Here is a 13,063-nt window from a genome sequence, read left to right as displayed (position 1 = left end):
TTTAATCAAATTTTTAAGAATAATTACATTTTTCGAAAAATTTGATCAAAATTGTATTAAAGTGAATTGAAATTCTGCAATGAGTTTCATTAATTATGAAAATAATATTGAATTCGTAAGAAGAATTTTATTATTTCCGAAAATAATTGAATACCTGTAAAAATTTTATTATTTATGAAAATAATTGAATTTCTGTGAAAATTTTATTCTTACAAATTTTTTACAGTTCTGGATTCTTTGGTAGCAAATAACTTTAATATTAAGATAATTTTTAAATATTTACATCACATAAACAATAGGAAAATACAATTTTCTATTATATCAGAGTGTTACAGCCATTTAAGAAAGTTTATCCAAAGAAATTCAGTCTTTAAAAAAATAATCATTTATAACATTTAAAAACTTGAAATTTTATTAATAAAATTTTCGGAAAAAATAAATATTAATTTTCAAAAAAAATATTTAAAACCTACAAAAATTTATTTGTTTTTCAAATTTTTTATCATATCACTTGTATAGAGTTTTTTTAAAAATGATTTAATTTGAATATAATATACAAGGTCGTCACAAGTTTCAGTTTATCAATTTCCCTGACAATTTACTGACATTAAAATTATTTTCCCTATCAAAATTCTTTTTACAGGAAAATATGAATGTTTACGGAAAATGAGTAAAATTTATTCGAATTTTAATAATTTCTAAAAATTACAATTATAATCCTTCCTGAATTCAATTATTTTCTACAATTTTAAACTAAACTTCATCTGTGAATCAATTAATTTAAATAATTTTCCAAAAGTTCTTCTAGAATTCAATTAAAATACAAAAACTCAATTTTTTTATAATAATTGTAACTCTCCATAATTTTTTTTAAGATACAATGTATTCAAAAAATTATAAAGAAATTCTTACAATTAATTTTTTTAAAAACATTTTAAAATAATTTTTAAAAGATAATAGTTTTTTAATTTTGGAAAATTTCCAAACAATTAAAATTTGGTAAAATCTTTTAAAAATAATTGAATTTTTGAAAAATATTGATAAAAATCATCAAATTTTTGAAGAATTTTTATTAAAATCAGGACCATGATTTCTATAAAATTTTAATAAGTCCAAAAAGTAAATATTCATAAATTTTTATTTACATTGTTTGAAATTATTTGTATATTAAAAAATTATTATAAAACAATTGTAGGTAATAATTAGTTTTTAAAAATATTTTAATTTAATTTTTCGAAAATAATTTAATTTCTAAAAAGAATTTTTGTATAATTTAAAAAACTAATTAATTTTTTTTGATAAATTTTAATTAAATATTTTGAACATGATTGTTTTCTTCAAAATGTAAAAAATCATTCTAAAATGTTATTATTTTTTAATTAATTTGAATTTTTGGAAATATGTAATTGAAAATACTGAAAATATTGAATTTAAAAAAATTAGAAGCTAATTTTCATTAATTTTCATTTTTAAATTTACCTTGAAAGATTTTCCATTAAAATTTTTGATAATTCAAAAATTGAATATAAATTTTATGATCATATATTGAAATATATTTAAAAAAATTTTATTTCTGATCAGTAAAAGGGGAAAAAGGGACCAACTGTGATGCCTGATTTTATGAAAATAATTAAAGGTTAGCGTAGAATTTTATTAAATTTTGTTTAAAAAATTGAATTCTTTTAGAAAATTGTATTAAAATAGTATCTAGATATTAAAAATCATTATGAATTGAGGAAAAATTTTGAAAATAATTGAAATTTTGTCAAAAATTTTATGAAAATTTTTTAAAATAATTGAATTTTGCAGAAGAATTTTATTATTTCTAAAAATAATTGAAATTTTTACGAAAATTTAAAAAAAATTTTTGAATATAATTGAATTTTAGCGAAGAAGTTTATTACTTTTGAAAATAATTGAATTTTGATTCTGCAATCTGCAATCATTTGTAATTTCTCTAAAATTCTTCAAATTATATCGTACAATTTACGAACTTTTCGTCCTTTTTCAATCAAATTACGGACTTAAAAAAAAAACTTTTACGGACTTGAAGCAAATTGTAACGAAGCATTTCGTTACATAAATCTTGTGTGGTTCCTATCATTGGGATTATCTAAATTTCATTTGGTCAAGGGATATTTTCTCTGTGGAAATCTCTGTGAAAATGAATTGCGCATGCGAGGTTGCGAAAAGTCCCGAATCTCCGCGGTCCCTCCCGAGTTTTCTTTACAGGTTGTCGCTGTCCATTCGAGTGAGTGAGAGGGTCATATGTGGGCCCTTATCAAAATTAGAAAAGGATAGAAAAGAAGGAAGAAGCCGGTCAACGTGAAATTCATTCTTCAGTAGCTCGTGGGCCATGTAAATTATTAGGTTGAGTTTTACTCTGGATTTCCACTTTTGGAAACCTCAGGGTTTTAGAGTCAGTTTTGTATTTGAGTTTCGGTTTCAATAAATTGCCAATTGTTTAAGTGAATCTTTTGTGTTTTATGAGTTTATTTATTTATTGTTTGTGTCGTCGGATTTGTGTTTGTAAGAGTCGCCGTTGGTAAATCGTTGTGTCCAAGTTTCATCGTGTCTTGTTTCGCCGACGTTTGTATCCGTCGGTTTATAAGTCCGAAGCGGAATCTCCTCTCAGATAATTTAAGGTTTTTGTGTATCATTAAACGGTCGATACAAGTTAGTTGTTACTAATAAAAGATCTGTTATAAAATTTATGGACCTCTACGGGATTTATGGACCTAGTTCGAGCCCTGCGTCTTAATAATTAAGTTACTTGCGTTATTCCCTGTTATATATTTTTCTTATTAAATCTTGATCAATGAAATGATCAACTTGTCGGAGAATGTCGTCACTTCCTATTTTAAGTGTTCCATTAATAATTTCACCAGTCTTCGCAATGTAAAGCTGATATGTAAATGAATATCCTTCGCGTCCTATTAGTATAACAGGTAATCGATGTTCAAAGCCTTCGACCGTTCTCAATTCAGAAATTTTCCCAAATGATAAAATACACTTTGGTCCAAAGTAGTTCATTCCTCCAGGATAAAAGTATCTGACAATTTTAACATTATTTTTCTCTGCATAAACTCTTGGTATCAATCCCGTGTTGTCGGCAACCAGTCTAGTATTCTTGATAATATTTGATGTCAATTTAACTGACTGTAGAAAATTTTGAATTTCCGGTATGTTTTTTAAGTTAGAAGAAGTGTTCTGAATCATTTTTCGAAGTAGCTGATTAGTGGATCCACAGGCTGGGAAAGATAGTTCGAAACCAACGTCCAAAATTTCTAGGGGGTCAGAAGATTTCATCTCTTTTAGAAAATGGTTAGTGAAATCTTCTTCAATTTCTGCTTTATGACTCTGACTTATTTCAGCATTAATCGGCAATCTACTATGATGAACTGATTTTGAAATAAACGAATAAAGTTGTACTAGTCCAGCAATAAAATTATTCCAAGATATGTGAATATTTCTTCCAGCAATTCTAACAGGAAGCAGACTAAGAGCATCTAGACTGCAACTTAATAAAATTCCTCCTATATTTCCGGATTTATTACTCTCCAAACAGGTATTAAATTTCATCATAGATTTTAGAAAATCAATTTTTTTCTCCACTCTTGTTGGATTTCTGTAATAAGATATTAGACCTTTTACAAACTCATTACTCTTAATATCCGCTACCCTTTGAATAAACGCTTTGTAATTTTCGTTACGGTTTTTAAGAATTTGGGGAACTGTGGAAATGTTCATTAGTACAGAGGATTCGTTAGCAATTGCTCTGGCGAATTCTTGTTCGTTTCGACTGTTTGTAAGTATTGTCAAAGTAATACCATTTGTCTTCCGAATGGCATAAAAATCTGTTTTCTCGTTTTCAATTATTCCGAACACAAGATATATGTCACTGTTAATGTTTTTAGCCGATAGTACACAGGAGGAACAACTTTTATCATTTTTAAGCACATTTGCAAACATTACAGTTGAATTTAAACCCATTTTATCTTTCATCCTTCCAACTAGAAAGATCTGCATTAATGATTTTTTTTCAATTTCATTAGACATCGTCTCTATGGGATTAAACTGAGAGTTATAAACTACTTCTAAATCAGGAAGATCATGTTTTAGACAATGTTCAGGTAGAATAAATTTCAACAACCATTGAGAAGTTTTGTACAAAGATACATAAAATGGAGAAACTTGAGCATTACTCGAATTATATTGACAAGCTATTTTCAGTATTTCAGTGGCGATAAATGTTCGATTTTTAAGTTGTTGTAGTTCACTTTCCAATTGGTAATGAATTTCTGTCTTCTGAATATTTATTGTATCGAAATTAAATAAATTTAAAATATTTTGATACATTTCCTTTTCATCCTCGAATTCATCTCCTTCTATTTGGTTCATTGGGTTTATTCCATAAGCTTCATAAAATAATACCGGTGCTTTTAATAATTCCAGAATTAATTTATATGCTTTTTTATCAGAAATTTGTGTTTCAATTTCTCGTGCAAGATGAATATAACTGTTAAAAGATAGATTTACAGCATTAGCTTGAACAGAACGAGCGATTTTTAAACCAATCATTGCAAGCATGTAATCCACGTCTATTATTTGCATATTTCTATCTGACTCGGGAAACATTGACCAAATATTGTCATAAAATATTTTTTCAATTGCCATAGAAGTAAGATTGGTGCTCTCGAATTCAGTCGAACAATAATTAAACGCCGTGTAATTTTTCGAAAAATGTTGAAAAACTATTTCTTTAAAGGCGGAATAGCTTAAATTTTCTGCTTCCACTATTATATCTGACAGATACAGATAGAGACCACCATAGTGAAAAAATAGAGCTGTGCTAATGATGTAGTGATAGGATTCGTTTACGTATTTTATGTCAAGTGTTTCATGTGCGCCTCCACCATAGAGATCACTTCTATTTAGCGCTACTTTGAGAAGATGAAGTTTCGCTTCAGTCTCATTTTTAGAATTGTTGAGATATTCAAAAAATGTATTCAAGACAGACACAGAATTATTCCGTTCATCCACTGCAATTAAGTTCTGATTATAAAAGAAAATGCTAAAACTTGTGATATAGTGGCAAACAGAGAGAAACTGAAAGTTTGTTGGACTTGCAATCGTAAGCGTTATATTTTCCATTTTGTGTTATTTCTCTCAAGACAATTTGTTAAACTAACGATTGTTAAATCGTTAGTTAATTGTTATTAACAAGCAACACTTTGTATTAATAATTTTAATAATTATTTTAAATATTTAAAATTGAAATATTTTTTTACTCAACTTATAAATATGTATTAAATTCTTTAGTAATTTTTAAAACATATTTTCCACTTTTATTTTATCATTATTGTTTTAAAAAATGAAAAGAAATAATTTTTTCAGTCATGAAATATTTGTTTTATCAAGGAAAATGTAATAAAGTATGAGAAGTAATATACATCATAATGTAACTTCTTTATTTTTTTATTTTGAGATTAAGATTCTTATGTATTTGTTGGTTATTAAAAAATTGTTCCAAAAAACAATAATTTCTGTGAAATAAACTACACAAACGTGACATATTTTTCTAGAGTTAGTTTTTTTTTAAATTCATATTTTTTATTACTATTTAAAAAATATTCATCAAAAAGAATATAAAGAAATGAATAATAATTAAAGAATTTTTTGCTTAAAGATTCCAAAACAATTCATCTTTCTTTTTTTACTTTATTAAAGTAAAAAAAGAAAGATCTTTTTTTAAGCATTATTATTATTATTTTTAAGCAGTTTGAGATTGATTTTTATGTATTTGTTGGTGATTAAAAATTTTTTTAAATAAATATAAATATAAAAATGCATAAATAATAATTAACCTTTTAAATTAAAAGGTTCCTCAGTATCATAAAATTACTGTTCCAAAACAGTTTTTTAACCCTTTAACACCCAAATGTACAAAATTTTGGCATGAAGTCCGATTTTTCTCAAATTTTTGGTTAATTGCCTATTTTTTTACTACAAAATAGCAGAAAAATAATTTCAAATGTTACAAATAACGTGACAAAAATACATAAGCTACAAAATAGGACTATAGAGAAAATTAAAAATTAAAATGGCGGCTCAAAAATGAAGTCTGAGATTTAAATTTTTTTGCAAAATTTCACCCGAAAGTATGAAATTGTTAAAAGTGTTTAAATTCCCTTGAAACTTGTTACTGGAGATTCTGAAGTAAATTTCTTAAGGGGATGTCAAAGTCGATGCGATTTTCCCATTGAAGCTCAATGCAAAAATCCAATCGACTTTGACATCCCCTTAAGGGGCGAAACCTAATTGTAACTTTCAAAAAATTTATTTTTTATTTTTTTCATTTTCTTAAAGTATATATATTTAGAAATTTTTTATTATTTTTTCTATTATTATATGACTCTTTGTGACTTTAAAAAAAATTTCTGCTGAACAAAAAAAAATAAATTGAAACTTTAAATGCGTTTTTCTCAAAATCACATTTTTTATGATTGCGTGCAGTCTAACTTAAACAAATATTTACCGATTATAATGAGATTAGGAAGTTTTATTCTTTATAAAATTACAAAGAATATGAACCACCATTTAAGGTGATATCACGATTTTAAGGATGTTTTTTTGTGTAATTAGTGTAAAAAAAAATTGTGAAAATTCAAGAAAAAATTTCAAACGCCTTCAAAATTAAAAATTTTTATTATTTTTACCTAAAATGAGGTTCATATTCTTAGAAAATAAGTTAAGAATGTAAGAATTTTTTTTTTAAATTTTAGTTAAAAATAAAAATTGCTACACGTCACGCAAGTCGAGAAAAAATATCAGGACCATCAGTGGTTACGACAGCATATCTGCCTTATTTCTGGTTACAATAAATCAAAAGAATTTATAAACATTGTTCAAAACACTAATAAAAAGATGCCTAAATGTAATTGAATTTTAATTTATATTTCCCCCCCCCAAAAAATTTTTAAAAATCCATAAAAATAAGCCACCTAATGTGGTTTCCCCCCTTAAGCAGAGACGTCAAAAATACCACTCACTGAATTAAGCCTGATAGTAGTTCATAACAGTTATAATTTTTTCGATTTTTTAATACCGAAAACATTTTTATACATATTTCAATTATAGGATAGAAATTTTTGCAAAATTGTGCTATAATATGACTAAATAACATGTAATATTCGACTTTAGAAAGTTTAAAAACCGTCCAATAAAAAATGTAAAATTTGAAAATAATTAGTTCCAATCCTCATTGAAGTATATTGAATGTAATTAAAAAGTAAAGAATACCTGTTGAGCCTGTTTTATAAAATCCATTATATCCTCCTTGAGGGCATCGCACAATTTTGCGGGTCCTTTTTCGTCCCAAAGGCATACTTGGACAGAATAAAATAAATCGTGCCATTCTCCCTGAGTTACAGGCTCTTGTTTCAGCAATTTCAATATAATAGGACGCATACAAGGCCACTTTTCTTCAAATGCATACTGCCCTCGCTCCTGTGGAATTCAAATTTTGTTACAACGCAGAATATTATGATTACATCAATTGAAATTAAAAACCTAAAAGTCTATATACGTTAGGCTCAAAGACCGAAAACTTTTACTAAGCGAAAACATTGACTACAACGCGTTACAGCTCCTTCGATTGAAGAAATTGAAAAAATTGAAGAATTGAATAAAAAAAGTTTTGTTTAAAACGGTTGCTGATTTTTCAAAAAAAAATATTAATTAAATGCTTACTTTTAAAACAAGAAACACCCAAAGTTTCAATTTTTAATTATAATCAGGAATATTTAAAAATTATATTATAATAATCGACATACTCAGTCTTCACGTAAAGTTAGTGTTGTTTTATTCCAATTTTTTTGTTTTATACTTCGAATTGTTATGTCAAAAGTTTAACAGTTAATTTGTAAATAAAAAAATAAGTGAAGTGAGAAAATTTAGGTCCAATTTCAAAAACTCAATAAAAAGGTACAATTGCAATTTTTAAAAATAATTAATTATTTTATAAATTATTGATTTTCGTATTTAAATAATTGAATTCTGCCAAGAATTTATTTAAAAAAGAATTTTAGTACAAACTTTAGAAAATAATTAAAAGTGTTAAAGTTGAATTCTTTAGAAGTAATTAAATATCAAAAAGTTTTTAAATTTCAATCTTTGAAATTCTAATTGTTGTAAAAGTATCATAATATCTAAATATAAAAAATTCTAAATTTTTTAGCTTCCTTAAAAATTAAAAGTTTTGAATAATATTATTTAAACATTCTAAAAAAATTATTGAATTTTGGAAGACTTGGAGTTCAAATTTTCATAAACAATTTTTCCAATGGTTTTACATTGAATGTATTATTCGAAATTTTAAGATGCTTAAAGCAAATAAAGAAACAATAGGTTTAAAGATTTAATTTAGAAATTTTGAAAAAAATTAGCTTTTTAAAAAATACTAATTAAAATTTTTTGAAGATATACTTGAATTCCCGAAAATAATTTTTAAAAAAATGAATCAATCGGCAATTTTGTAAAATTTTATATTTTAAATAATTTTATTTTTTCATCTTTAAACATCTATAAATATAATTGTATTTTTGAAAATACATTATTTTATGAATTTACAAAAATTATTCTATTTAAATAATTAAATTCTCGTCGTTGAATTCTGACGACAATTGATTTAAAAAAAAATTTCAGTTAAAATTTTATATTTTAACGAATTTTATTTGTTTACTTTTGAAAATTATTTTAAAATATAATCGTATTTTTGAAGAATTCTAATTCGAAAATTTAGAAAATAATTGAATTTTAAAAAAGTTTAGAATAAACTTATTACTGGAAAGTTCAATTATTTAATCAAAAATATCTTACATTCAAGTTGCTGTTATCTGTTATCTTAGCGTTTTCTATACGAATTGTTCAAATAATTGAATTTAAAGAAAAACTGTTAAAAAATTATGCTTTTTAAAAAATAAAGTATTTTCAAGAAAGCAAATTTTTTAATGTAACAACGACAAAGAAAATTTAAAATTACATAAGGTATAAAACTATTTCTAAATAAACATAAAATTTTACGGTAAACTTGAACCTAAATTAATGATAACAAAAATAAATCAAATTTTTTTAACCTTATTAACCTATTCACAATAACATTCAGGGTGTCTACTATTTTCGTTTAACAAAATTCCCGGTTATTTCCCGGTTTTTCCCGGCTATATCCTAATTTTTTCCCGGTTTTTTTTTCTTATCAAATTTAAATTTAAATTTGATTTCAAACATAAATAAATCATTAAATTTTTTGAAAATAATGTTTTTTCCAATAATTTTAATTAAAAACTTGGAAAATACTTGAATTAAACAAAGAATTTTTTCAAGGTTTTAAAAACAATCTTGTCTCTTTATAATTATGATTGAAAAATGTATTTTTCAATTTTATTAAAATTACATTGATAATAATTGAACTTCTGCAAAGAATTTTACTATTTATAAAAATAATTGAATCCTTCCAAAGAATGCTATTATTTATGAAAATAATTTAATTTTTGTGAAGAATTTTATTAAAATTTTTGAAAACAATAAGCAGCAATAACTAATTATTTACTTAATATGTAATAAACATTTAATTTGCTCAAGGAATAGGGTCAAAATAAGTGAAACCGGCCACTTGAAAAATTTTTATCTCCAATTTTCAAGTTATCTATGATTTTTAGTAGATATATGAGTACACTTTTTCCCCCTAAAATATTTTTCAAAAAAAAATTTTATTTTTGAAGTAATTAGGTATTGAAGTTTTAGGTCATTTTATTTTCATTTTATTATTACTTTGAAACAAATAAAGATAATTAAGTAATTTTTTTTTTAAATTAAAGCTTAAAGTCTATACTTTAAAGATGAAATAAAGCGATTGCTAAAAAATGAAAATTTATAATTGTTATTAACAATTCTTTTAAACAATTGCAAATTGAAGAATGTTCTCAATGTTTTTGAAAGATTAAATTACGATATATTGATGCGCAAAACTATAAGGATTCATTTAAAAAAAAGAAAAATGAGTAACTTCCAATATTATAGAAATTATGTAAATTTTGCTGACAAAATGCAAGCAAAAATTGACTCAAGTTCCTAGAAAAAGATAAAATTGCAAACGAATAAATAAGATCTTCTTTTGTTTTGTTAGAAACTTCACGCTTTCAAGCGGATTTTTAAGATTAAAAATCGATTTTGGCCTGCATTTTGGCAGAAAAATCTACACAATTTCTATAATATTGGAGGTTACTCATTTTTCTTTTTTTTAAATGAATCCTTATAGTTTTGCGCATCAATATATCGTAATTTAATCTTTCAAAAACATTGAGAACATCTTCAATTTGCAATTGTTTAAAAGAATTGTTAATAACAATTATAAATTTTCATTTTTTAGCAATCGCTTTATTTCATCTTTAAAGTATAGACTTTAAGCTTTAATTTAAAAAAAAAATTACTTAATTATCTTTATTTGTTTCAAAGTAATAATAAAATGAAAATAAAATGACCTAAAACTTCAATACCTAATTACTTCAAAAATAAAATTTTTTTTTGAAAAATATTTTAGGGGGAAAAAGTGTACTAATATATCTACTAAAAATCATAGATAACTTGAAAATTGGAGATAAAAATTTTTCAAGTGGCCGGTTTCACTTATTTTGACCCAATAAATAAATATCATTTATTTGAACATTCAGAAATTTAAAATGATAAAAATTTAAGAGAAGTTCAATAATTATAATTATTAAATAATAATAGAATAGCATAATTTTTAGAAGCAAAAAATTGATTTAAAACTGTAAGAGGGACTTAAAATTTTAAAAATAAAATTATAATTATGGTCACTAACTTCCCTTGATTATTTTCGAAAAATTTAAATAAAATTCTTTAAAAAAATTCAATTATTTTTCAAAAAAAGTAAAAAAATTTCAATGATTTGTTTAGAAAAATTCAATTATCTTGAAACAATAGAATTGAAAAATTACAACAATTTTATTTTTTAGATTTAAAAAAAATTTTGCGAAAGTTCAATTTTATTAAACAATTTTAAGTATGTATATTTTTTTAAAATAACTAATAAAAATTTTAATTATTAATCTTCGCAGTAAGAAACATGAATACATTAGAATTTTACTCTTTATAATATTCAATTATTAATCAATTATTAAATTAAAATACCTACTTTGAAAATTCTATTTGTTAAAAAGTTTCTAATGAATTTCTTTAACAAATTTAATTACATATTTTCAGTCGAATTTCACAATATTTCTATTAACTCCATAATTTTTTTTAAATTTATTTACATAATATATTTGAATTGGTAACTGATTTTTTATCATCAAATTAATTATTTTTAACTAACTTAAATTTAGAGAACAGTATAAATATATATAAAAATTGAAATAAAGATTGATTTTTTAAAAGCAAATTAAAATAATAAAACTTTTTTAATTTTTGTGAAAAAATTCCCGGTTCGGTATAAAATTCCCGGCTAATTCCCGGTTTTTCCCGGTCAAATAAAATTCCCGGTTATTTCCCGGTTTTCCCGGAATTCCCGGTTAGTAGACACCCTGAACATTGACTTCTTTTGTTATTCAATAGGGTTTCATTATAAGTGAAAATTGAGGCTATTTTGTTATTCTAATTTTTACTAAAAACAAGTTTAAAAGAGAAATTGAGTAGAAAGAGTTTTACAGAAATTTGTATAAATGAGTTTACTTGGATTTTTACGAACAAATTTTAATGTCGACGCTGTCACTTATGTGTATTATTATGTTTAGATAAACAATAACATAACCTTTAGATGAACAATAATGAGAACAAGACAAAAGAGAAAATAAAGATTTAATTTAATTAATCTACCGTTAATGCACTTATTAGTAAAAGTTTTTTAATTTGCACTTTAATTATTTGTCTATTCTATTCTTTTTTAATGTATAAATTAATGTTTAAACTGTCCACAGATAGAAATTAATAATTTAAGAAAAAATTTTTGTTAAATTATTTAAAAATAAAAAAATCTGCAGTATAATAATAAAAAGTACTTATACTCTTTATAATATAACAATAAAATAAAAAAAATATATTTCAAATAATTAAAAATTTACACGGAAAAACGAATTTTTAAGAGGTTAATAACCTATTCATTACAAAGTTTATTTTTTCAAATAATTTTTAATTATGTATTTAAAATTCCTATTGGTTATTAATTCTAAATTAAACTTATAAATTAGCATTTAAATAATAACAATTTTTAAAGATTTATAACAAATTTCCTTAAAAATGAGATTTTTACTCCATAATTTATCTTTCTGAGTAGTTTATTTAAAATTACAATTTTTGTGATTAGTAAAAAAATTTTCTTGAAAAGTTTTGTCAAATACTTAAAAATTATTTTTTTAAATCCCATTGAGAGCATACATTTAAAAAAAATTAATATAGTCAAAGTGTAAAACAAACAAAATTTCGAAACTTGACAACCTCAAATTAGGGGGAATTGTTTACAATTCTCTTATTTAGTATAATATAATGAATCTTCATAAATAGAGATTGTATAGTAAATTTTGTAAAACATGCATTTATTAATAAAAATTATAATTTTACTTTAATATTAACTAACCCTCAACATCGACATCACAAAAATTTTGACATATCCTGCCAACTAAAAAGATTGAAAGCTTTTCTCAGCTTTTTCAGGATATAATCTAAAGTATATAGTGGAACATCTGAAATATGAAATGTGTTGGGTTGGGATCAGGGTTGGGTACATACTTTCTGCTTACATTAGGGTGCATTCACACGACTTCTAAAAAAACTATTTTTGTCTTTCTCTCTCCTATGACAGAGGCATGAGTTTGTCTCACTCTGCATTTTCCGTTTTTTAAAAAAGTTAGAAAATGTAGAGTGAGACAAACTTATGACTCAGTTATAGGAGAAAGAAAGACAATAATGATTTTTTGCAAAAGGCGTGTGACTGTACCCTTAGGGTGCATTTATAAGGGTACGTTCACACGAGTTTTGGAAAAACCAT

The 13,063-nt window shown here is 24.0% G+C and overlaps 1 protein-coding gene across 1 annotated transcript in view; it reads right to left on the bottom strand.

The window, feature by feature from the left end:
* LOC122512247 (cullin-5) overlaps positions 1–12,772 on the bottom strand; it is a 31,019-nt gene extending 18,247 nt beyond the window's left edge. The window contains exons 1-2 of the mRNA XM_043627984.1: positions 12,653–12,772; positions 7,303–7,509 (exon numbers count right to left, since the gene is read on the bottom strand). Of these exons, the coding sequence (XP_043483919.1) occupies positions 7,303–7,509; positions 12,653–12,667 (222 nt within the window). The 5' untranslated portion in view covers positions 12,668–12,772. The remainder of the gene's footprint in view (positions 1–7,302; positions 7,510–12,652) is intronic.
* Positions 12,773–13,063: the final 291 nt, after the last annotated feature.

This window comes from Leptopilina heterotoma, unplaced genomic scaffold (genome assembly GCF_015476425.1).
Source record: "Leptopilina heterotoma isolate Lh14 unplaced genomic scaffold, ASM1547642v1 Lhet_97, whole genome shotgun sequence".
Classification (NCBI taxonomy): Eukaryota; Metazoa; Arthropoda; class Insecta; order Hymenoptera; family Figitidae; genus Leptopilina; species Leptopilina heterotoma.
The sequence above is the reverse complement of the archived record's forward strand: the minus strand, read 5'-3'. Positions and strand labels throughout refer to the sequence as shown.